General features: G+C 51.2%; 1 protein-coding gene across 16 annotated transcripts in view; it reads right to left on the reverse strand.

Annotated features, from left to right (window-relative positions):
* Positions 1 to 25706, reverse strand: part of ZMYND8 (zinc finger MYND-type containing 8) — a 133699-nt gene that overhangs the window by 9124 nt on the left and 98869 nt on the right. For 9 of the 16 annotated variants that reach the window (XM_039249420.1, XM_039249406.1, XM_039249411.1 and 6 more), the window contains 9 exons: positions 25243 to 25395; positions 22198 to 22707; positions 17108 to 17476; positions 14713 to 14903; positions 9789 to 9869; positions 6678 to 6756; positions 4111 to 4350; positions 1847 to 2007; positions 737 to 803 (listed from right to left, as the gene is read on the reverse strand). In XM_039249420.1, coding sequence (XP_039105351.1) covers positions 737 to 803; positions 1847 to 2007; positions 4111 to 4350; positions 6678 to 6756; positions 9789 to 9869; positions 14713 to 14903; positions 17108 to 17476; positions 22198 to 22707; positions 25243 to 25395 — 1851 coding nt within the window. The remainder of the gene's footprint in view (positions 1 to 736; positions 804 to 1846; positions 2008 to 4110; positions 4351 to 6677; positions 6757 to 9788; positions 9870 to 14712; positions 14904 to 17107; positions 17477 to 22197; positions 22708 to 25242; positions 25396 to 25706) is intronic. The other 7 variants (XM_039249410.1, XM_039249417.1, XM_039249418.1 and 4 more) reach the window with 4 other exon arrangements.

A 25706-nucleotide genomic window follows, 5' to 3' on the forward strand; every position in this document is an offset into this window, starting at 1 on the left:
CTTAATATGGAGACAGGAAATAAAATGTTTGGCTTGCAGCTTAAGGGAATCGTCCAAAGGAGAAAAAGATCCTGGAGCTAAGGGACCTTGAATTAAGCAAACTGTCCTCAATGGGCGCACCCTCTTTGAACCTTCTGGAATCACCCCAAAACTGGCTTAGGAGGATGCAGGAAAATGACCCTTCGGGCTAGAATGGAGGACAGCTCAAACCCCACAGAGGAGGAAAACCTAAAAATTTCCGTCTCAGAAAATAGCCCAGAACAGCCTACTGGGTTATTCCCTGAGAAGACAATTTCCTCCAACCAAAAATTTCCTTTTCTCTGAAGGCTCAAGTGCCCTCACCCGCTAACTGCAATGTTGGGAGGTCAGGAACAGAGTTCCAGATGGTTCCATTTACTGTGGTCATTTCCCAGAGGGCAGAAGAAATGCCCAAGCTACATGTGCACCTCTACCCCACCCCAGGCCAGCAACAGGACCCTCTTTTATGTGGGACCCCAATAAAGAAAGCAAGCAGAGGTAAATACTGAGCAGCTTGGAGAGGTGCCTGAAAGCTGACTTACCCGGCCACGCCCTCATCCCCCCATGACCTGCCCGGGGCACCCCCAAAGATCCCTAAGGATCCACAGTGGTTGGAAAACCACTGCAGGAAATCCTTAAAGATCTCCCTCTGAAAATGGCTTCCCCTCTGCCCGGGAGGAATGTGAGAGCACGGTTCACCCACCAGGGGGCAACATACCAGAGCCTTGGTTGGAGCCTAAGAGAATGGAGGAGGGCGTCTCCCGGGAGCCAGAAAGGTCGAGGGTCTAAAAATACAAAAAGAGAGAGATGGACACGAGGCATGGGGGCCAATGTAGCCCCCCAGGGAAGCCCAGGGATCCTTGGGGGTGCTCATCACCGCCCCCGAGGCACCTCTGTGCCCTCTGCCTGGTATGTGCAGGCAGGGGAGGCCAGGTCAGCTGGGGCGGCCCTCCGCCTGTGCTCGGTCTCCCAGAAGGAGCAGGCTGGAACACAGCAGTGGGGTGGGCCCCTACTCAACTCTGCAGCCTTAGCTTCTAGAACATTCACCGTTTCCGCAGCTTCCTCCACTGACCTACCTACCCTCCCGATTTCTGCCACACCCGGAAAGGAGGTAGATCACGTCAAAACTAGGTCAGCTCGCGTTTATTCCACATTCACCTCTTACCAGGCAGTATCGTCAATGAAATTAAGGGGCTTTGATGGCGTGAGAACTTAATTCTCTTCCTAACACGCGCTGGGATAAATACATGACAACCACGGATGTAGAACATGATCGACGTGCCACCGGAAATGACTTCTACAGATGACCCACGCTGCACCCACCACGCTCTGGGAGGTGGGCGGTGCGACCTTCCGTGGCCAGTATGGCAGCCACCCGCGCCACGTGACTGCTTGTGTTTAAGCTGATTAAATAAAACTGAAGAGCCTGAGGTTTTGCTCACAGCAGCCCGGGTTCAAATGCGCAACAGCCACCTGTGGCTACTGGATCCCGTACTGGGCAGAGCAAACACAGACCATTTCCATCGTCACAGAAGCTTCTACTGGACAGCACTGCCGTCAACATGGGACAATCCCCAGAAAAGCAGCTGCTAGACCACACGAATGCCGTGGCGGGCTCCGCGACACTCTGTCCATGCCCGTGTGCCCGCAGCGGGGGAGGCGGCCCGCTAAGGCTCTGTCCCCACCACCCACGGTCTGACTGCCCCGCCTCGAAAACAGCCCTCTACAACATGGGACTTGCAGAGGTGATGGGCGTGGGGACGGGCCCGGAGACGCCACCCGGCCCCAAGCGTGGGTGTCACTGGCCAAAGGCGAGCGACCCACTCACCGAGCCACTGTCCTTGCTCTTCTCGGCAGGCGGCTCCTTGTCTTTCGAGGTGCTGGCAGTTTCCGTGGGGGCCGCCTGGGAGCCGGAAGAGCCCCCCTGGGACGACTTGCTTAGTGTTTCTGTGTTCACCTCGGCGTCTGCTTCCTGCTGGGGGGCAGTAGCTGCGGGGGAGGAAGAGAGAAGCGCGCGTGACGCGAGGGCCGCGGGAGCCGGCGCTCTGCACGAGGCCACGCCACCGCGCGGAACAAGCCTCACCCAAGGACCGTCTGTGACAGGCACCTCTGCTCCGCCCCACCCAGGGCAGGGGAACAGGCCCCAAGTGGCCAGGACTCCAAAGTTTCCCCGGAGCTGAAATTCCACACTTTGTGTGAACACAGGTGAACTTCTGGGTAGTTCATGAATTCAAGTTTTCTTCAATTATACTAGACACGACAGCACAGTGGGCGAGAGAAGAAAGTTCATCAGCTGAGCCAGCCTGGAATCGGGATCTAGAATTACTCATTTCACACTGTCTAATTTTAGAGCAATTTTAGCCCCCCTGGACTTCCTTCCCTCTGAGGCAGCGCAGGGAAACCCACGTGAAAAACAACACAATGTCAAAGACACAGTAGCTGGCGATGGTAGGAGTTTGGATGAACTGAAAAACAGCATTTGAGAGGAATTTCAGAAGGATGGACATCACAATGCCACAAAGAAAGGAAAACTGAAGGGCGCTTTGGCCATCTTGTAATAATAGCAGCAAAGGTCATCCATCAGACACGCTCCAGAACTTGGGAGAATTTAACTCCACTGCTGGACAAGATTTAATTTAAAGTAGCCATTAAGAAGACACTTCCCTAAGGACAGAGGACCCAACAACGTATGGTTCAATGTTCTCTCTTTAAAATAATGAAATACAGAAGATCTCTCCAGAGTAGGCGTTGGCAAACCAGGGCCACCTATTTTTTTAAATAAAGTTTTATTGGAACTAGTCTCGCCCACCACTTACATCTTGTCTATGACTGTTCTCTCCCTAAATCAGTATAGTAGGGCTGTTTCAACAAATCCTAAAATAGTTACTCTCTGGACCATCACAGAACGCATTTGCTAACCCCTGGCCTAGGGAGTGCTTCTCAGTCATGGTCATTCACCTATAACCTTCAAATTTTTGCCAGTCTAAAAAACACACTGCCTTGTCTTATTACTCATGTAATTTTTAAAATTTTAATTTATGTTATATTTTTATTATGTTATATTTTTGAGAGACAGAGCACAAGCAGGGGAGGGGTAGAGAGAGGAGACGCAGAATCCAAAGCAGGCTCCAAGCTCCGAGCTGTCAGCACAGAGCCCAACACGGGGCTCGAACCCACAAATGGTGAGATCACAACCTGACCCGAAGTCGGACGCTTAACTGACAGAGTTACCCAGGCGTCCTGATTTATGTAATTTTTAATTAAATCCATTAAAATGGAAACTTCTTACTCTTAAGTATATAAAACAAATATTATTTGTCAGAAATACAAGCTAACTGTAAAAATTAACTTCTAGAATATTGCTAACATATTCTAGCTGGACCAAATGTCCTCCTGGAGGCTCCCGGCGTGAGACCTGTTTGCTCGGTGTTAGAAAAGACAAAGTTAGTTCCAAACCAACACTGTTTCTGCAACAGAAGAATTGGGAATCCACAGCGCAGGGAGTTCAGTATTAACTTTAAATCAAGACTCCTCGGCGCCGGGGCAGCTCAGTCAGTTAAGCGGCCAATTCTTGATTTTGTCTCAGGTCATGATCTCATGGTTCGTGGAATCGAGCCGTGAGTGGGGCTCAGTACTGACAGCACAGAGGCTGCTGGGGGTTCTCTCTCTCTGCCCCTTCGCCGCTCACGCACGCAAACACACTCTCTCAAAATAAACTTAAAAAAAAAAAAAAAAAAATTTTAAGAGCAGGATTTCTCAGTATCGGTACAACTGACATTTGGGGCTATGGGGGCAGGACGGGGCTGTCTGGTGCGTACCAGAGGGTGGGCGGCAGCAGCCCTGGCCTCTGCCCCCCGGATGTCGGCCCCCACCGCCCCCCGTTAGGATGACAGCAAACAACCACAGTCACTGTCAGTGCCTTGGGGTGGGGATCAGTCACTGCACTGAGAGCCACGGCCGCGTGAACCTGCACCCCAGCAAGTAACGGGGGACCCTCAAGTCCACAACGGCCGTGCCTCGCACGTCTGCTGGGTGCGTGCGCACGCCGCTCCCCCGTGTGTGACGGGCACGGGCGCACCCCGGGGGCCGCACCTGACTGCGTGCAGGACTTCATGTGCTCGGGCCAGTGGGCCTGCTGGCAGGGGTAGTCGCAGTAGCTGGTGTTCCAGCAGCAGTAGAAGATGGCTTCCTTCTTGCAGTTGGCGCACCACTGCTTCTTCTTGGTCTCGTCCACGGCCTGCTGCTTCTCCAGCTCGAGCTGCTTCTTCACCTCGGCGATGAGCCGGTCCCGTTCCTGCTCCAGGCTCTGGCGCATCTCAGCCATGGTCAGCTCTGCCGGGGGAGGGGACAGGGCGCGGGCTTCGTCACCAGTCCCCCCCGGCCGCCCGGGGCGTGGAGATCCCCATAACGGATTGTAAAGGGGGGTCCAGGACATGGATTCCAACAGACAATGGGTGTGGGTCCCGGCTGGGAGGGGGCTCGGCGGCACGGCCCCCAGGCGGGGGACCCAGCCTGGAAGCCCCAGGATCTGCATCTGCAAAACGAGCATGCGTCACGCTGGTCGGACAGAGCTGCCCGTCAGAGTGCACATCAGTGCCCAGCGCGCAGGGAGCCAGAGCCCACGGCGATCCTGTGGGAAGCCCTCAGACAAGCCCATAAAACAATATCCACGTAAAAGGCCACTCTGAGTTTGATCAGCAGTATGACCTCTTCTCGCAACCAAATCAACCCCTTCATCTTCACACTAATCCTGAGACCAGCTCAACCAGAACAGTCCCTTCAGGGGGGCCCAGCCGGCTCAGTCGGCCAAGTGTCCAACTCTTGGTTTCGACTCAGGTCATGGTCGCCTGGTCCCTGAGTTCAAGCCCCACGTGGGGATCCCTGCGTGAGATCCTCTCTCTCTCTCTCTCTCTCCCAAAAATGAATAAGCTTTAATAAAAACAATAACGTCCATTTCACAGATGAGGAAACTGAGGCATACAGCTAATAAGGGCAGAGCTGGCACTAGCTCTTGGATACACTATCTGGTGTCAGTGGCCGTGGAGGAAATCCCTTAGACCAGGTGTTGGGACTGATCGCTACGATTGATCAACTATCAAATACTCCATCTACAGAGACTCCTCTAATTTCACGTCAGACAGGGAAGTCCATGTGCAGCCCACCCAGGAGTGACCTGCACACCGAAAGAAAAATAAATGATTCCTTGATTCGTAAAACTCTCTTCCTGAAAATTAAAGCAAACAAACAAAAAAACCAAGCGCGTGCACACGCGTGCACACACACGCACACACACACACGCACACACACACACACACACACACCCTAAAAAAAAGACCAGGAAAGAAAACTACCCTCTTGAACTTTGCCAGACCACACCTTTCTGACCCTTGTAAGTGCCTTTAACTAGAAGCCTGCAGACTATGGCATGTTCTGGCAAGCCCGCGCGTACTTTTCTTTTTCTTTTTTTTAATATTTTTATTTATTTCTAGGAGAGAGAAAGAGACAGCGTGAGCAGGGGAGGGTCAGAGAGAGAGGGAGACACAGACTCTGAAACAGGCTCCAGGCTCTGAGCTGGCAGTCAGCACAGAGCCTGACGCGGGGCTCGAACCCACGAACCGCGAGATCATGACCTAAGCGAAAGTCAGACACTTAACCGACTAAGCCACCCAGGCGCCCGATCGTACTTTTATTTTTCAACTGTGCAGCTAATTATTTAAAAATGGAGCGATTCTGCATAAACATAAGGTTCCCTGCCGGTACTACATTAGAGAAACAAGAAGCCGCAACCAAATAAACTTCTGCGTGAAAACAAGCGGAGGAACAGAGGGCTCCCTCCTCCCAAGGTCGGCTTCATACAGGAAGTCTGCAATGCACAATGTCGACACGTGTTACCTATGACAGGTGGGCACACCCGGGCCACCAACCCCCAACAAGGGAGAGCCGACAGCCTCCAGCATTCTGGCTCAGAGGCCAACCACTACGTGAGGGTCTCAAGGGAAGCGCTCTATCTCTGGGGGGAAAGCCTTTCACCCCACGGACACACGGACACAGAATACAAGCCCAAACAGCACGCAGTCTAAACCGGGGAAACCACAGCAGCCTTCTCCGCGGTACGCGGCCCGCACCAAGTGCTAGAGAATCCGCTAAAATGCACAGCATTCCACGGTTAGGAGGTGGGCTGGAGACAGAGCGTCCAGACCAAATCACAGCTGTGCAACCCTGAACAACTTCCTCAACACGTCTGTGCCCCGCTTGCTTTGACCTGGAAACTGGGATCACAGGGCCCCTTGTCGGAAGGGTTTCCCTGAGGATTTAGATCCGAGGAAAAGTACTTACAACAGCTCCCAGCACGGAGTCAGAGCTCAGTAAGCAGTAGACGCCATTGCGGGCACTGTGCTTATATCGCTACTGATGTGGGTATTTTGAAAAGAAAAGAGGAAGGCACCGCCCCCCCCCCCACCCCCACCCCACACCTGCTTCTTTCTATACCTGGTTTCTACTAGTTAGATGCAGACCATCCCGGACTCCGTGGTGTCCCCAGCAGCGGGACATCCCCAAGCCTACCTCTGACTCCGTTCACACCCACACCTATCTCCAGAGGAGCAGAGGCATTCACACCTCAAAGCGCCCCGGGAACAGACTAGTCTGCCAGGCCTTACCCAAGTTGTGCTTCATTTCGGAGAGCTCTTGCTGGTGCAGCCACTGCAGCTTCTCTATCTCGATCCTCAGCCTGCGGATCTGTAAGAAGGGACAGTAAGGCTCTCAGGAGGGGCGTCCGGGTGGCGTTCGCCGCCAGGGCTCACCGGCTGTAGAGGTCCACGCCAGGCACTCAGGTGAGGTCTAAGCAGCTAGAGGCACCAGTGCATTATCCCAAACTCAAGAGAAACTCTGTTTTTAAAAAAAAAAAAAAAAGGGGGGGGGCGCCTGGGTGGCTTAGTCGGTTAAGTGTCCGACTTTCGCTTAGGTCATGATCTCGCGGTTCGTAGGTTCGAGCCCCGCGTCGGGCTCTGTGCTGACTGCCAGCTCAGAGCCTGGAGCCTGTTTCAGTCTGTCACTCCCTCTCTCTCTGACCCTCCCCTGCTCACGCTGTCTCTCTCTCTCTCCCCTAGAAATAAATAAAACATTAAAAAAAAAAAAGAGAAACTCTGTTTGCGAAAAACAGACGCAGCCGACCCTCGAACATTGTGGGGATGGGGGCCAGGGCGCCAACTCGCCACAGTCAAAAATCCACATGTGACCTCTGCCTCTCCAAAAACTTACTAGCCTACTGCTTACCAGGAAGCCTTACCAGAAACATGAACAGCTGAACGCAGATGTTGTATGTATTGGATAATGTATTCTTTTTTTCTTTTTAATGTTTATTTTAGAAAGAGAGGCTGAGAGACAGAGTGTGAGCAAGGGAGGGGCAGAGGGAGGGAGACACAGAATCTGAAACAGGCTCCAGGCTCTGAGCTATCAGCACAGAGCCCTATGTGGGGCTCGAACTCATGAGCCGTGAGATCAGGAACTGAGCTGAAGTCAGACGCTTAACTGACTGAGCCACCCAGGCGCCTCTAGATAATGTATTCTTACAATTATGGAAGTTTGAGGAAAAAATGGTAAGAAAATCACAAGGTAGAGAAAATGCATTTGACGGTACAGTATTGTAAAAACGCCACATATAAAGGACAAGGGCAGTTCCAACCTGCTTTTCAAGCTCAACTATAAAAGTTGCCCATCTTTTCCAAGATATCTCGGCTCCAGGAAAACCCACTTAAGTAAAAACAAGGCAGGAGGAGGGTGCCCGGCTGGCTTAGCTGGTAAAGCATCCAACTCTTGATCTCGGGGTTGTAAGCTCAAGTCCCACGTTGAGCACAGACTTGACTTTAAAAATGAATGAATGAAGTAAAAACAAGCACCAGATTTTCATAAGAAGTTAAAAACAAGTCTTGATTAGAATGTTGGTCTTAAAAAAATGCAACTAAAACAAAGTTAGCTGTGTTTGATCTCTTAACCTAACATTTGAGATGGGATCCATAGTTATTCACCTGAAATTCCAAAGCCTACCGTCTCTGGAAACCAAAGGGTATTTTTGGAGGGAGGGAGGGTTAAATTCATTTGAAGGGAGAAGAATGAACTCTGCCTGAATGTGGGGCTCTTTACAGTGTTCGGTGACCACAGTGGCTCTCCACCGGAGGGTTGACCTTGCCCTTCACGCTCCCTCCACGATGCTGCAAGATCTGAAGACCTCTGGGGCTGTCACAAAGGAGAGCTGCGACTGCCATCAGAGCAGAAGCCAGGGATTGGCTCAGCACCCTAGGATGCACAGGACAGTCCCCCAACAGAGAGTTATCTGGGACAAACATCGGAATTGCTGAGCTTGAAAACCCCTAATTTATTCCACAGCAAAAATGCTGCAATGTTTGGGGCAGACAGCTGCATAGTGCCTCTTCAAATACGGAAAAATTCTGGCACACATCTGGACCCCAAAATTTCAAGTCATTACAGCTCCGTATTTTTTTTTTTTATGTTTTATTTATTTCTAGGAGAGAGAGAGAGAGACAGCGTAAGCAGGGGAGGGTCAGAGAGAGAGGGAGTGACAGACTGAAACAGGCTCCAGGCTCTGAGCTGGCAGTCAGCACAGAGACCGACGCGGGGCTCGAACCCACGAACCGCGAGATCATGACCTAAGCGAAAGTCGGACACTTAACCGACTAAGCCACCCAGGCACCCCTACAGCTCCGTATTTTCAACCACTCATCAATCCTTGGTCTCGTTGTAGAGATGGTCACATGAGCAAAATATCCCAGGAACTCACAGGCTCCTCTCGGGACCTCTCTCAAAGCTTCGTATTTACACTGTTCACCGCGAAGAGCCTAGTAGGGCACCTGCCCACGGGAGATTTCCTCTTCGTCTGAGCGCTGGCCTAACCTTGCCACGCCCTCGCTGGTCAATAGCTTGCATGGAATTTCCCGGCCTCCAACATCACGTCCAATGACTTCAAAAAATTCTTTCACTTGTCATTTCACCTGGTAACCCTTCTGCATCTGGCTTACAGTGAATTAGCCTGGCCTCAGAAGTCAGTTCAAAGAGATCTATTGTGGGGTGCCTGGGGGGCTCAGTTAAGCATCCAACTCTTGGTTTTGGCTCAGGTCATGATCTCACGGTTCATGGGTTCGAGTCCCACGTCTGGTTCTGTGCTGCCAGCTCAGAGCCTGGAGCCTGCTTTGGATTCTGTGTCTCCCTCTCTCTCTCTGCCCCTCCCTAGCCCAAGTTCTATCTGTCTCTGTCTCTGTCTCTCTCTGTCTCTCAAAAATAAACATGAAAAAATTTAAAAATAAAACAAAACAAAAAAAAAAACCCACAAAGAGATCTATATGATGAATGGTCAATTCCTAAACGGGCATCTTTGTGTTTTAACCACTTCGTTCCCTAGGCAACCACGAACCATGGAGGCTCTCAGCACACAAATTCTTAGACGACAAGGACCCCTCCTTTAAAAATGTCCAAACTTACAGAGGCCAGGAGACAATTAAACACGGGGCCACAGGAACTGACTAATTCCCAGGGTCACCAGCGGGTTAACTCGGGCTCCAGTATTGGCTGTTTGACTAGAAGTGAACGGTGGAGCCACAGAGCAGCCTTCTGGGTTAATGAAGAAACAGCCTCCCCAACAAACACCATTGGCTGAGCACCCTGGAGAAGCTTCCAGAGCAGATGCTTCCTGGCGCCATTTTACAGCTGCCTGTATAACATCCTTAGCAAGTAAGGCATCACATGTCGTCTCTGACCTCAGCTATCGTGCTCCCGGTAGTGTTTTTAGAAAGATCATTGTAGATCTCTGTCATCGTTCCTTTTATTGCATCCATCATCTGAAAGATAAAAACAGAAATGATTCAGGTGACCACCTCCCTGAGGCTCTTCTAGATGACATGCATCTCAACTCTAACACAGAGCAGTGGTTCTCTGTCCCTCACAGGACACCTGGCACATGCAGTTGTCACGACTGATGGCTGGCGGGGGGGGGGGCGGCACACTATTGGCATCTAGCGGGTGGAGGCCAAGCATGAGCTCTATACACGATATACAGAAAGCAGCCCCTAAAGCAAAGAATTATCTAGCCCAAAATGTCACTAGTGCCAAGGAGGAGAAAATCCAGTATAAACCAGGGTAGGAAAACATCAAGCTAGTTTCTATAGCCACAGGCCAATCTGGAGAGGCTGAACTTGGGCCCTAGGCCTGTTGGGTTTAGCCAGCACTGTGTGTTCAAGGGAAGTATGGTTTCCTTTTGTGACTGTTGGTTCTAAATTCCTTCCCCTTTAAAAACAAAAACAAAAACAAAAAAAGTTCTATTGCAGTATCATTCATTCATCTACCAATTGACCCATTTATGTGCCCAAATCCATGTCTTCTAGTAGGTGGGGGGTTGTACATCCATGTCCATGGTCCGGTTCCCCAAAAGGAAACTCTGCTGCCCCCTTAGCTTTCACCCCACAAGGACCCCATCAGCCCCCAGCTCCTGACAATCCCTGATCTGCTTTCTACACGGATAGATTTGCGTCATCTGGATGTTTTGTGTCCATGGTTTCACACAATGCGCAGTCCATGGTGAGCCTTCTTCAACTAAGCACAGATGTTTCAAGATCCGTCCATCACACACTGGATCAGCGCTTCATTCCTTTTTATGAATGAATTAATCTAGACCATTATGTGGCGAAAGCTGGTTCGTATTTGAAGGCCTTCGGTCAGCGCTTGCTCTCCCCCACTGCCTTTCCGCTGTGCCTCCCATCCTCCTTTCCTGAACTCTGAGCCCTAAAACCGTCCCCAAGTTTGTGATGCCAGCTCAGGCTGACGCAGCAGGCACCCCGTTCTCTGAGGACTGAATGTGTCTGTAGGATGGATTCCCTCCTGCCTTCCACTTACTGCTGACCCCGCCCCCCAGCACAGGGGGAAGAGAGGGGAGAGGAGACCAAAGCGGCCTCAGGACCTGGCCAGGCTGCGGCCATGTCTGCACATGGTTCTACAATTTGTGCCAATCCGGGGCGAGAAGGCAAGACAAAAAGCACCCTGATTATCTGATGTGTGAGGTCTCTTCCCACCATCACCTACTCTCTGAGCCTCGGTTCCCCCACGTAGAAAACACGGGTGAGGACAGTGGGCCAGTGTCGGGTGTGCACAAAGATGGAATGAAAATCCTACATGGAGACAACGGTTCAGTATCTGCCATAGGGCAAGTATTCAGAAAGAAAGACTTGTTCATCTTATTTTTACAGGGGGGGGGGGGGAAATCCACATGAGCTGTAATTAATAAACTGCCAAACCCCAAAATAGTAACCCCTCATTCACCCCCAAAATGGCAGGAAAATGACTACAATTTCTGTTGAGGTTTCTGCTCCTCGCCCGTTCCGGGGGCCACACGTGGACACGGCCAGGAAAAACACGTCGTGCTCCTCGCCCCTCTGGATGGGCCTCCCTGCCCCGCTGCACCAACCACGTCAATTTAAAACATGAAGGCAAAATCGCTTTACAAGAAAACTAGAAAGTGCGTGAAATTCAATACATTACTAATGTAATGGTTACATTCCATTATACAGAAATCATGATCTGTGGATGGATTTTCACTCTTTCTTCCAAATATAGCAAAGAACTCAGCATTAATCAGAGAGAACCCTTCTGCCAAAACACACAACTCCGGGTCACCTCCGAGACAGGGAAGTTCATCAGCTCCAAAATATGTCACTGTGTTCATTTTCTTAACTGCGAAGAAAATGTCTATCTCTAAGTTCATCCTTCAATTTTGCTGCAAGGGAGGGCAGCTGAAGAAATAAAGATACGGCAGGAGCTCAGAAAACCAGCTCAGGACAAACCACCAGCCAGGTCCACGCAGCAGACCTCAGTTTCCTCATCTGTCAATTGGCAACGTGGACCCAATCACTGGAAGGTGGTGTAAGGCTGTACTCAGAAGAACAAGAGACCACGTGGGCATACCAGACACCCTCTTAAATCAGTAATGAGAAAGCCACTCCCTCTCCGTCCCCTGTGACCCTGCATGCTGCATTAGGAACACGGTCTCACGGTCACGCACCAAACACTTTCATGACGCTCTCTCTTTTTAAGCAAAGGAACACAAACTTGGGCTTCAAGCTTTGATAAAGAATGGCTTATCTGACAATGTTGGACTCAATTTTTGTTTTATTCTTTAAGTCAATTTAAAGAAAATTATATTCAATTCAAGTGAAAATATTAAATCAATGTCCACCAGTTGGTGAACAAGGAAGACTAAAATCTTAAGGACGGCAATAAATCAGTCCCTTGACTCCCTCCTGTTCTGACACTCAAGGAGGCTCTGACAATTCATGCATTTTACTCAAAAGGAGGACAAAAAAAACTAAGTAAGAGATGACATTATCCCCAAGACCAGTACTAATTCTCTCTCTAGCTGGGGGGATGGGGTGGGGGTGAGGTTGGGGAGTGGGGTGGGGGTGAGGTTGGGGAGTGGGTGGGGTCAGGTAGGGTTGTTAAGAAGAAGAGTCAACTTATGCACACTGGACATCTGTGGTCAGTAGGCTTCACAGGAATAAACAAACTGGCTCAAAGGCACTCTCTAGGTCCTGGCAGCTACTGTTCAAATCCCAGCTCAACCATCCAGACTTTGTAACCCTACTGGGCACAGTCTTCTCATCTATAAAATGGGGAAGATACCAGTACCTACCTCATCAATTTGTTATAGAGACTAAGGAAGTAACACAAGAGCATGACACTCCCAGCAGGTATGAAGCCTAGAGTGACACCACACTAACACTGTCTAGTACTAGTACCTTCTTACTTAGTGTGAAAGACAGGTGGCTCTCGATGATGCTAGGTGCTCTGACATTTGTGACCATGTGTAATCCCCTCCCTTCCAGTGTGAGCTGGCCCAGTGACCTGCTTCTAACCAATGGACTATGACAAAGGTAACGGGCTGTCACATCTGAGATCAGGTTACAGAAGACTGGCTTCCATCTTGCTCACAGGCTTTCCTGATCACTGGCTCTGAGGAAGCAAAATGCCAAGTATGAAGGCCCACATAGCAAGAACTGAACGCAGCCTCTAGCCAAGAGCCAGCCTGGACCTGAAACCCCCAGCCCAACAGCCCTTGAGGAAGTAAATTCCTTCCTCACAACCACCTAAGTCAACTTGGAAATGGATCCATTCCTGGCCGGGCCTTCGGATGAAATCTCAACCCTGGCAGACACCTTGACAGCAGCCTGCTAGAGGCCCTAAAGCAGAGGACCTCGCTGAGCCCAGCCAGACTCCTGACCCCAGAAGCTGTGAGGAGAAACGGGAACCCTTTTAAGTGGCTAGGTTTCGTGCTCATTTGTTATGCAATGATACTTGATATGTATCAATGGAAAGAAAAGAAAGAAAACAGCCAACAAAATCACATGGGTCTAAAACCATAAACGTCACTGGTCATCCAGAACTAAAGGAGAGCCCGCCTTTAACACCACATAATAAAGCAAGGCTTTATCATGACGTGTCAAAGATTCTAGAAACAGCTCTTCTCAATCACGGCCACCCATTCTCCCTATAAACCTGAATAACGTACTCATTAGTAACGAACTAACCATTTACTCCTTAGTGAAGAGTAAATTATTATTACCACCTACTGAGTAACATACTAAACACTCTGCCTAGATTATTCCTCACTAACGACTAGTGATAGCCACTGATGGTAATAAGCCCAACAAAGAGAAGTTAGGCACCAGCATGCATTCATTTGAGGGCCCTGCGGCAACACCTACTCTGAGTCAGGCACCCTTCTGGGCCCTGGAGGTGAGACTCCTGCCCTCACGGTTGTTCTGCTATTGAGCACTCTGTGGCTATGGCACCACACATCATTCCAGAGCAATCTCCCGTGACCTGAAGAGTACCTCCAGGCTGTATTCGCCTGAATTCAACAACGAGCACAGAGGCACCAGGCAAATGAAGAGAAAGAGCCTGTGTGGAGAGAAGATCAACGAGCGAACTCTCGGGAACCCTACTGCCCCAGGGAGGGGCGAGCGGGAGGAAATCCCCCATGTCCCAGTCTGTTTGGGCGTGGGTACCCTGCCTTGCAAACCACAGGCCTGAGACTCTAACTCATTCCCACGGCTCCTAAATCACAAACCAGCTCCTTGGACTGTTATTAACTGACAGAACTTCTACTAACTTGTTCCAGCGCTTAAGGTAACAGTCTTAATGAGTGACGGGAATCCCAAAGGGTAATTCTGCCACCGTGTCATTCTCCTGCTCTGTTCTGACATTGGAATGTAAGTGCTCACGGGGCGCCTGGGGGGCTCAGTTAAGCGTCCGACTTCGGCTCAGGTCATGATCTCGCAGTTGGTGGGTTCGAGCCCGTGTGGGGCTCTGTGCTGACAGCTCAGAGCCTGGAGCCTGCTTCAGATTCTGTGTGTCTCTCTCTCTGTCCCTGACCCCCTCAAAAGTAAATAAAAACATTAAAAAATTAAGAAAAAGAATTTAAGCGCTCAGAACAAGATGTAGTCCATTCTCGATTTCTCTGCTTAGATGCAACTTTAGAGCCAAATGGAAAAATGTGAGCTTGGAGACCCTCAGTGAGAAAAGGGCCTTCTCCCCCAAGCACCCCGCAAAGCCTGCGAGGTCACGATCCTCCATGCTCCCCCCCCGGAAGCTGGTCCTTTGACACCCCCAACCCCGGGTGCCACAGACACTCACTTTGCTGGTGTACTTGGCAATGTCGGCAGCGACGTCAGCGGAGGCAGTGGCGATGGGCAGGTCTGCACTGACTGAGGACGCGAGGGCGCTCGTGGCCCCCGAGCTGGTGACCAGAGGCGACGACTGAGTGCTGGTCACCAGGGTGATGGTGGAGGTGGAGGGGCTCTGCGTGATCTCCTTCTGCTGCACAGCTAGGAAAGTAAAGCGTCACGGTCACATCACCACCGCGGGAAGGGCCCAACCCAGCACGACGCAGCACAGAGCAAGCAGTCCCCAACGTGTGCCCTTTGAGCTTTCCTACTTTCAAATGACACACACCCTCCCCTTGACCAGACTCCAGCCAGGATCCTCTAAGCCTCTTCTGGGACCAGGCCTCAAGCAAACACAAACACATTTTCCAACAGTGCAAGGCTGCATCCTTGGGAGGACCCCGTACCCCACTGAAATGCCCGCCTGAGAAAATTCGAGGCTGCCAGGTGAATTTCCCAGTTCTTCCAGCCAACCCCCGTGACCCTGTCTCCCAGGGAAGGTAGGAGCCTAACTTTGAGAAGCATCAGCGAGCAACCCCACATGGGTTTCAAATGGACCAACCCCTACTTCCCTTTTTTTGTAAAATGTCACTTCCCTGACTCTATTAGAGGTCCCCAACTCGGCCCCTTCCCTACCCACCCCCCTCCAGTCTCCCTTTAAAATGCCAGTCACCTCTGTACAAAGTGAGGCTGACTTCAGTTCATGCTAGAGTTTTTCTCCCTCTCGTAATAGTACATACTGATGAAAGCCTGTCCTTACCACTTTAACTAGCGTCCAGCTTTGGTCGTCTTTGACACAAGACAGTCTGGAAATTGAGAACCAGACCATCAATGGGCCCCTCAAGGCCAGCACCTAAGTTCCTACGCAGAAGCCCATAATGCTTACAGGGTGTGAAGACAAGAAAACATTGGAACTGGTGAGGTCATCCCGACCTCAAATATCCTAGATTCAGTTCTCCCCCCGGCTCTTTAAGGAGCAGGAGCAGGGGCACCCAGGAGGCTCAGTCGGTTGAGCGTCCGACTTCGGTTCAGGTCATGATCTCACGTTTTGTGGGTTTGAGCCCCGCGTTGGGCTCTATGCTGACAGCTCAGAGCCTGGAACCTTCTGTGGATTCTGTGTCTCCCTCTTTCTCCGCTCCTCCCTCACTTGTGCCATGTCTCTCTCTCTCTCTCTCTCTCTCTCTCAAAAATAAAAAGTATTTTTAAAAAAGTTTTTAAATAAACAAATAACAGAACAATCCAGGTGCATCTGTCCAATCTGTTAGTCTTCCCTCCAACCACCCCCAACCCCCACCCCGTCTTCAAAGGGATTTTGGGAGCTATTCAAGACCCGGATACCTTTCAACCCACATCCTGTGGCTTCTCTTTAGAACCCTACTCACTATGGTACGCTCAGTATGTGAGGGTTTCAACTGAAGACCCCGATCTCCAAGGATCTAGATGCGGGCTCCCCTTGGGAACAGCTGGACGGCCTGGCCCTCATCTGTGCAGCACCAGATGGGGCCCCCTCTGGGGCTCGGGCGGGGGGAGGGGGAGATCTGATTCCCCAACTCAGGCGATGCTTCTCGATGCTGGCTCTTCTGCTGCGTGTGGCTAATCCCCGGTGCTGAAGATGCCCCTTGCTACCAGTTTCTCACACTGCATGCACTCTTCCCAAGATGGCGCCAAGAGGTTGATGACGCATGTGCCCAAGAAGACTTACGCAAAGGTATTCACTGCAGCACTGCTCACAACAGAAAAAAACTGGGCGTGACCTAAATGCCCATCAGGAGGGGAATACTTGATTTAAATCAACTGTGGAATACTACACAGCAGTCTGAAAGGGTAATGACGAGCTCTGTGCACTAACGTGGATAAACTCCAAAACATGCTGATGGGTTTAAAAAAAAAAAAAAAAAAAAAAAAAAAGGAGGGGGGGAAAAAAGGAAGAAAAGGGGGGGAAAAAAGCATGGTACCATTTTTATGTTTTAGAAAAAAGAAAAAAGAAAAAGTACTATTTTTATGAGGATTCATATATACGTGAATATATATGCATACATGCATAAAAAAAGGTTTCACAGTGAACAGTGGCCGCTGAGAAAGGGTGGAGAATGAAATGAAGTTCAGTGGAGACAACAGATTTGGGGGCCGATGTTTCCCCCTTTCTGAGAAGCATATATGCACATATCGTTCAGAAAATGAAAAAAAAAATAAATCAAAGTGAAAAAACAAGTGGCGAAACAGTTTTTAAAAATAATGCCAAATGGAACGCAGAAGGCCTTGGCGACGGGGCGGCCGTGAAACAAAAAGGAACGGAAAAAACAAAACGGTCCCCTCTGTCCTGTCCACGTGGCGCCACGGAGAACAGAAGGGGGCGTGCGCGGTACCTTTCACAGCCTGTCTGGTCTGATATCTCGTCCCCTGGGCGCACTGTGGCTGCGGCTGGCTCTGCGGCTGGCTCTGCTGCTGACGCTGTATCTTCTGCATGTGCCACTTTTGGGAAGACGTTTGAAACTTACTTGACGAGTTCCACACGACCCGCTGCACGGCCGGGGCAGTCTCCTTCGGTAAGAGCGGCCTCTGCTTTTTCACCGGGCTTCCTGTGGCGGCGGCGGCCGGGGCCGTGACGGTGGACGTGGTGCTGGTGGTGGCCGTGACACCAGCCGTGGGAGTTTGGGAGGAGGAGCGGGTGAGGAGCGGAGTTTCAGGTGGGGACTGGCTGCCCGCCGTTGTGGATGGTGGAGCTTTACCTACAACTGAAGCCAGTGCATGGGGGGGGGGGGGGGGCGGGCAAACAAACAAACAAACAAGAGAGCGGATTGGACTCAGGTTCCCATGCGGGGACTCTACGCCAGCAGGCTCTGGATAAAACCACCTGAGGCCGGCCAGGGATGCCGGACAAATGTGCTGTGGCGAGGACCCCCCCCAGTGGAGGAGGACATCTCACCTTGCCCACGTAGGCCACTTGTGCACATCTGTCTCAGCGTGGAGGCCCCTTCTCAGGAACACAGGTCCACGTCTGAGACTCTTCTCGGGACCTCTGGGAGACATGGGAGCTAGGCCCAGCCCCTGCCCTCAAGTTGCCCAACGACAGGTGGATGAACAGAATCGCTGCAAGAGGCTTGTTTCATGCACAGAACTGGGTAATAAGCACTTTGTGAAAGACCCAACCAAAGTCAATCGAGAGACTGAGAGAATCCCGTTGGCCAGGGCACCTACGAAGCATGCACCCCAAAGGATCGGATGGCTTCTCAAAGGCCAAAGCACTCAACAACATCAAGTCCCCCAGAAAGACAAGCATCCCTTGACCTCTGACTCCCTCCGGGCCCATGTCCCAGTTGTGCTGCTAATGGCCTTGACACCTAACACTAAACCCCGAAGCCAGAACTTTCCCAACATGATGGTATTCATCTTGAAGTTGGCAGACTTGCTTTTTTGTTGCTGCTGTTGTTTTCTTGTGTTTTTTTAAATTTTGATGCCAGTATTGTTAACATACAGTGAGGTCTGCTGCAGGTGTACAACACAGAGACTCAACAATTCTGCACAGTGCTCAGTGCTCACGGTGAGCATACACCTTATGCGTGCGGTGGTCAAATCTACATCTACAATGAGCTTAAGTTTTCTGTTAAGAGTGGGCTGCTTTAAATAAAAACATAAAGTCCATGATTATACAAGCAGGACTCGGGAAGGGCAAAAACAACAAATGTGAAGGTAAGTTTGGAAAAAGCTGCCTTGTGGAGTCTGTCTTCGGGGGTGGGGGAGGGGTAAGATTTCAAGAGGCGGAAGGGAGAATCTGGAAGGTGACAGCAGCAGCCGAGGCGTGTTTGGGAACAGGCGCCATCTTGGTCAGTGAGGGTAGGCGGTAAGGAGGGGCAGGAAGGCAGGTTAGAGCCAGAAGCACTGAGCAGCGTAGAGGGGGTGGCCACATAGTGCTCATCACTGCGGAGATGCCAGGTACCAGGGAGGGGGGGCTTGTGCCCCAGAGAGCAGGCCCAGGGACCACACACAAAGCTCAGGTACAAGTCAGCACTCCGACCCTGGCATGTGCTTGACATAAACGCCCCTTCACGGAGATGCCTGTCTGTTTAGATTTGTATAACCCGGGAAAGACATGACCTTGATATTCTAGGGAGGATTTTCCATGCACTGGGTTTTAGGAAGTCAAGGAGAGTAAGAGGAAAAAAACCAAAACCAAAACCAAAACCAAGCTGACTATCCTGATGGAGAGGTGGGGCTCATCACATCTGGCTGGCTTCTCCACCCTCCTGCTCCTCTGAAGAGGAGACCCTGGCCAAGTTCACAGGCAAAAGCACAGGAAGAGCCAGAGGGGTAGCTCCTCCCACAGTGAGGAGCCCTGATCCTTCCCTGGGAAGACAGGATGTGCCAAATACTGGATACAGTCCCTGAGCCTTCCAGGTGGAGAGGTGGCTTCAAATCTAGTTTTCCTATGAGCCCTGCACCAGACCAGCCCCTGTGGGGATTGGGGGGGGGGGGGGGTCCTCAATCCCGTAGAAGCACATTTAATGCCTCCCGTTTATTCCAGGTGGCCAGAAAAGAAATACTGTTACGGCTGACAAGCTAGCCTAGTCCCTCTCTCCTCAGACACAGGGCTACCACAAAAAGGTCCTTTCCTTTCTAGCAATTTTCAAAAGCAAACAACTGGCTTCGCAGGTGGCTTGCCGCTCTGTGGTAATCACAGCGGGCCCTCTGCTCCAAAGAAAACACTGGAATGTACAATCTGAATAGATGGTAGGCTCAAAGCACTTAGACACTAAATGATTTTGATTTCTAGCAGATTCTAATGGTTTATGGGGGGGGGGGGCGGGGAAGGCCAGAAGAAATCCCATTTGTCCTAGAAATTTAAAGGGCATAATCAAATGACCTGTAGCCCAAAAAAGGGTGGGTCTCTTAAGGGCCAATATTCCAGAAGCTGTCCCTACTTATTAACCTACTTCTTCTAGACTTTGGTCACTATCTAAAAGGCAGGCTTTTATCACCAGCCACAAAGTTGTTTCCTACTACCTATGTCTCCATATTCTGTGCATGAGCCACAGTCCCAGCTGAAGGGAAGGTGGAGATCACCACGGCTCACTCCAAAGTGCCCTTTAGCTAATAAACTCCGAAGTGAAAACACACCATTGAAAAAATGCTCTACAGCACAGTCTTGTACAAAGTCAATTCTTCAAAACCAAACTACCATCGAGGGGCTCTAGATTTTAACACTGGCACGTCTCTGTCCCAACCCCTGGGACAATGCACGAACTGAATTAAGTTTCAGAATCGTCTTCAGCTTAATCACATCTACCGCACACTTGGGGTCTCGTGGAGACATTTCCTTTCGACACCAGTGCAAGAAAGAGCTGTATTTCATGTAATCGACTGGGATGCTTTTAGTTTGGGGAGAAAATATATCTTTTAAGGGGCTGTATTTCCCTTTTTGCTTTGACTGCTAGGAAGCTCAGAGTCAAAATGAAGGCTCAACTCTGCTAACTCTGAAGGCTGAAACAGTACATAGTTATGTGCATAAACCTTCCCAGACCTCTGGTTATTCTACCTTCCTCTTTGACAGACTTATTTTTATTTTCTTTCATGGTTAAATATTCTTGTCATTGTCAATCTGTTACAGATTCTTTCTGGAAGAGGAATAAAAGCAATCTATCAAAAGATACATTCCAGAAAATAAGGAACGGAAAAACTATCACTCACACGAGCACTGCCTTCTCTGTACCCAAACGTGTCCAGAAACCGCATGGAATAAATACTCCTCTCCTGCCGTTTTCGGCCCCATCTGCCTCAAAATGCAATCCCCCACAAAATGAGAATTGTCAGAGGCCGTCCACAAATCCAAGGTGACTCGGGAATTGTGCGCTCTTCTACCCTCCCTGCCCCACTCAACTGCTTCTCTTCTCCCTCCCCTGCACCATGCAGACACAGCCCATCAACGAACTGCAGAAATTCCCTCTCCCTAACCAGTCAGGCTCCCCAGCACAGAAGATGCTCAAGGCCCATCCCCCACTTGCTTTATGCAGCCAGACTCGGAAATCCTCAGGGGGTAGAGAACCTTACTCAAGAGTTTGGTTGGGAAGTTAACGCCTGATCAGAAATTAAACCTGACCGTCCCTCCAGTCACTCACAAAGCACATAAGGTTTTATGGCTACAACTTTGTCTCTAGGCAGTGTTTTTCCTGGGCCCTAAATTAATTCTTCTGTACCTTTCGTGGGCATGTTGGAGTCCCCGCATCCTCACGTGGCAAGCCAGCTGACCGCTTTGTCGATGCGAAGGACACCCTTCACATCATTCACCTGCTCTTTCTGGAGGACATGCCAACGTGCCTGGGAGGGGGGGGGGGGGGGGGGGGGGGGGGGGGGGGGGGGGCCACTCCTGGTTCCATCTGTCACAGCAACAATGGCAGCACCACTCGGAGAGGTGATGGTTCTCAGCCAGAGATTTTTGCCTCCCAGGGGGCAAATGCCAATATCAAGACATCTTTGATGGTACCAGTGGGCCGAGGCCCCTTGCAGCATCGGGTAGAGGCCCGGGATGCCGCCGAACGTTCCCCAGCACACGGGACAAAGAACTACACAGCATGAAACCTCAACAGTGCCAGCGCTCAGACACCTTGCACTCAAGTCGGATTAACACATATATGGTGGCACTTCGATTCAGGTGCCCACCATCCAGTGCCCTCTCCCTACCTACGGCCCCAAGAAGCACTCGGCATGCCAGTACCACCTCCCCAAACGGTCTGATTCCAGTAGGAAAATGTACCGTGAGGCGCCTGAGCGGCAAGAAGTGAAGAAAGGGAGCTGAACTCATCAAGATCTCTGAATGGATTAAACATTTCTAAAAGGGGCGCCTGAGTGGCTCAGTCGGGCGACTCTGGCTCAGGTCATGATCCCACGGTTCATGAGTTCAAGCCCTGCAGAGGGCTCTGTGCTGACAGCTCAGAGCCTGGAGCCTGCTTCAGATTCTGTGTCTCCCCCTCTCTCTCTGCCCCTCCCCCACTCGCGCACTGTCTCTCTCTCTCTCTCTCTCTCTCTCTCAAATAAACTTAAAAAAATTTTTTTTAAATAAAACAAAAAAATGAACACTTCTAACAATTTCAAATTGTCAAAAGTCTACATGTTGACAAATATTTTGGGGAAAATGAGTAAGCATACTGGGAAAGTAGGTGCTCGGGCTAAAAACAGTGACCTGACAGCTAGAAACACCTACCATTGTTTATTTTCCTGAGCTCAAAATCAACCACACTGGGACCTAAGCAGGCAGGCAGGCCTGGGGGAGTGGGGGGGCGGGGAGGAGTCAGTCCTGGCTCTGATTAGGAACTCAGCTAGGCGACCTTGAGCTAATCAAAGGCCTGCTCCAGTGCCTCCCTTTGCTACATATGTCGGAGAAGCATGAAACTTCCGGAAATACAAGGGCAAGGTGGCACCCTAAACTGGGTCAAGAAACCGACGCTGGTGGGGGTTCACTTACCATCCTGCTTGGGAGATGGTTCTTTGGGTTCCTTCTTAGTTTTTCGACCCTCCCGCCCAGTATGGTCTTCTCCTAAATCTATGACAAGTTCACTCTCTGAGTCAGAGTCCAGGCCCAAGTGCACTGTTGGGGAATCCGTCTCATCTTTTCCCTTCGGTTTGTCCTTGGCAGGGTGAGGGGAGGCTTTTGCTTTTTCTGCAAAGTCCTTCTCGGGCTGGGGGCTGGCCTTTTCTTTGGCCGGGCCCGGGTCTGCTTTCTCACTGGCTGGCGATGTGCTTTTCAGCTCCTCCTTCACCTCCCCCGGGTTTGCCAGTTTGGGCTTTTTTTTCACAGCCGATGGCTCTTTGTCCATCTGACCACCCTCTTTGTCTTCTGCGTCTTCTGGCTCGTTCTTGGACTTCTGTTCATCGTCGCTGATATACTCACTATCGCTACTATCGGACTTCTCTGAATCCTCCGAATCGCTGTGCTCTACGGCTGTGTAAACATCTTCTGAGATTTCATTGATGCCTAAATTCAAAGAGAAAATCCAGCATGTGGCGTAGTCACAAAATAAAGAGTGGGACCCCAAATGCAAACACTTTCCACGCCAAATGCTGGAATAAAAAAAGACATTTCAAATTGCATCACACAGGCCTGGCGGGGTCAGCAGTGAATGACAGCTTACAGACACAACTTGGGTTTGCCGAGGGTTTCGGTTACTGACATTCTAAGATGACAAAGGACCAGACAACATAAATTTTAAATTTATCCGGAACTACATCTTTGCAACACCGATACCTCACTGGGATGTAGAGAAGGGAAGGGATGGGGAACATAAGAGATGAGCAATTAAAATGGATCCATTTTACAGATTAGAAAACCGAGGCCCAGAGAAGTCACTTACCCTAAGGCATAAAGAAAACCAAGACAGAGGCAAGGCCGGAACCCAGGGCGCTCCTGACAGACTTCCCATGCTCTTCCCACCCATTCCCAACACATCTGAGTCCTCTTCCTTTGGAGTCCAGAGCTCAAAGAAATAAGCCAAAGGCTTAAAGCAGAGGTTGCCAACTCCCTGTGCACAAGCCACATCTGGCCAGCACACATGTTTTATTTAGGGAGCCGTCACTTGGCCCAGCGGCTCTTTTGTTGTCTGTTTGGAAGGTATTGCCCAATTCACAAATGAGGAAATTTCACACAGAAATCAAGTCAGCGGGCTTGGGTGGAAAGAACAGAAAATGTGGCCGCTCTGGGTCCCAGGCCTGCAAGGCAGTGGCTGGCTGCAGCCACAAGCCACTGGCCCCTTCCAGCAGGGACACACCGTCTCCAGGTGACCCGGGCACCCACCCCCTCTCTAGTGCCCTGCGCTGATGCAGAGTCACACTGCCCCCTTGTCTGCCCTGGTCTTCCTCAGACAGCGGAGTCCAGAGCAAAGTCACCTGTTTCCAAGGCTCTATCATAAGGCCAACTGACCAAACAGCAGGTGTTTCACAGCCAGAAACAAAAATGGGCAGAAGCGTATTCCACATAACACCCTGGTGTGTCCTGCACCCAGGAAGGAGGGTCATCTAGCCACAGGTAAGTAACACTGTATCCTACAGTTTCGGAAAGAGGAAAACACAAATTTGAGCCGTCTTCAATCTGGGGCAAAGGTCACCACGAGTGGGGTCACTGTTTGGACCCAGACACGCGGAAAGGAAACTTGCAAACTGATGAAAGCTATGAGCAGCCCAGGGGACCAGACACCAGCAGAATCATCCCAGAATTAGATCTGCCTCCACCAGGGCGCAATCAAAAACAGGAGAAGCCCAAAGACAAAAACTTAGATCGGGTGTAACTCCTGGGTCTGAAGAACCGTGCGAGACTGTAGGGAACTGCGTACCAGAGCCCAAGAGACATGAATTCGAATCTTGCTCTTGCACACTGATTCACTGTATGACCCTGAACTAGTGACCCACCTCTCTGAGCCTCAGTTTCTTCATCTGCAAAATGGGAGTGATAACGGCATCAACTTTCGGGATAATCTATGCACCGTATGCAGTACAGTGCGAGGGAGGCAGGAAACCATCGGTAAACAAATGTATTAAAATTCTTATTAACATGAATAATGAGTCGAGGAGTTAGACCAGCTGCATGGAAGGACCCAAGGCAGGTATTTAAACGGCCTGCAAATTTACAACCATGCCACTCTATGTCCTAACCAGACAGGAAACCAGGTAAGAGGCGCCCTCCTCTGGCCCTCCTGGACGACTCCTAACTACAGCTGTCTCATCCCAAGGCCCCAGAGCACCCACGGACACTAAAATGTCACCCTGGTGTAGCTCTCTCTCCTGAGACCCTCTTCTTTGCAAATACCATCCTGGTTTTGATTCCTTAGTCAACAAACACTCCAGAGCATCTACTCTGTACCCAAGACCAAGTACCTTGGAGAACATAAATGCTTCTAAGGCAACCTCCCTGCCCTCGAGGGGCTTCCAGTCTAGAGGGACACCCCACACACACACAAAGTGACCACGGGTGCTCCCCAGCAATAAAGTGCCTCAGGAGGCGGAGGATGGGGAGGGCAGGGCAGTCAGAGAAGGCTTCCTGGAGGAGGGGATGCCTGAGCTCAGCCTTAGGGAAAGAATTCAGGCAGGCGGTGTGAAGGCAGGCAGCACGGGGAGGAGGAAGGGAGGCGACAGGAACAGAAGCAGACGCATGTGCCGGGGGGAGGGCCCAGCCTGCAGCAGAGGGTTTGGGTGGGACGCCTGTGGGGCACACTGGGTCCTGACGGTGAGCCACGGGCGCGTGCAGACAGGGGGCACGGGGGCAAACTCGGGAAGGGCTTCCTGCCTTCCGATTTCCCTACCACGTGCACATCAGGGCCGCAGGCTGCCACGGCCAGAGAAGACACAGGGCGGACAGCAGAGAGCCCTGCCGATCCGAGAAGCTACCGTCGGGGGAGCCGGGTGCGAGCGGCACACGCCACGCCGCGAAGGGCAGCCAGGATCCACCCCGGCGGCGTCCGGGCGGTGACCCTACAGAGTTGACGGCGACGACGGCGCGGGAGCGAACCGAAGGACATACCTAACTGTGCTTTGCAGCTCTCGATGGTCTTGTCGAGGTTTAGCTGGAACCGGCTGCGGATCTGGCGCTTGGGAGAGAGGAGCGGGACGGGGGCCGCCTGCTGCTGGACCGACTCGCTTAGCTCCTTCAGGTCCATCTCGGCCTTGCTCCGATCTAGAAGACAGGGGGGCGCCCTCATCAGACACGCGCTGGGCAGAGGGATGGGCAACACGCCTCACGGAGCGTCCTTCTCGCAGACGCATGTTAGAGAACACGGCAGGGAGACAGCGTCTGCTCAACGGTGGGCCGGTCACAGCCCGAGGACACGCTGGGCAGGTGTACCCAGTCTACTGCACGGTCGCCTGGGTGCCTTGCAATATTTAAAACGCATGGGGCGCCTGGGTGGCTCAGTCGGTTAAGCATCCGACTTCATGATCTCACAGTTCGTGGGTTAGAGCCCCGCTTTGGGCTCTGTGCTGGCAGCT

The sequence above is a fragment of the Hyaena hyaena genome, unplaced genomic scaffold (genome assembly GCF_003009895.1).
Source record: "Hyaena hyaena isolate Hyena2069 unplaced genomic scaffold, ASM300989v1 scaffold_335, whole genome shotgun sequence".
Taxonomy (NCBI): Eukaryota; Metazoa; Chordata; class Mammalia; order Carnivora; family Hyaenidae; genus Hyaena; species Hyaena hyaena.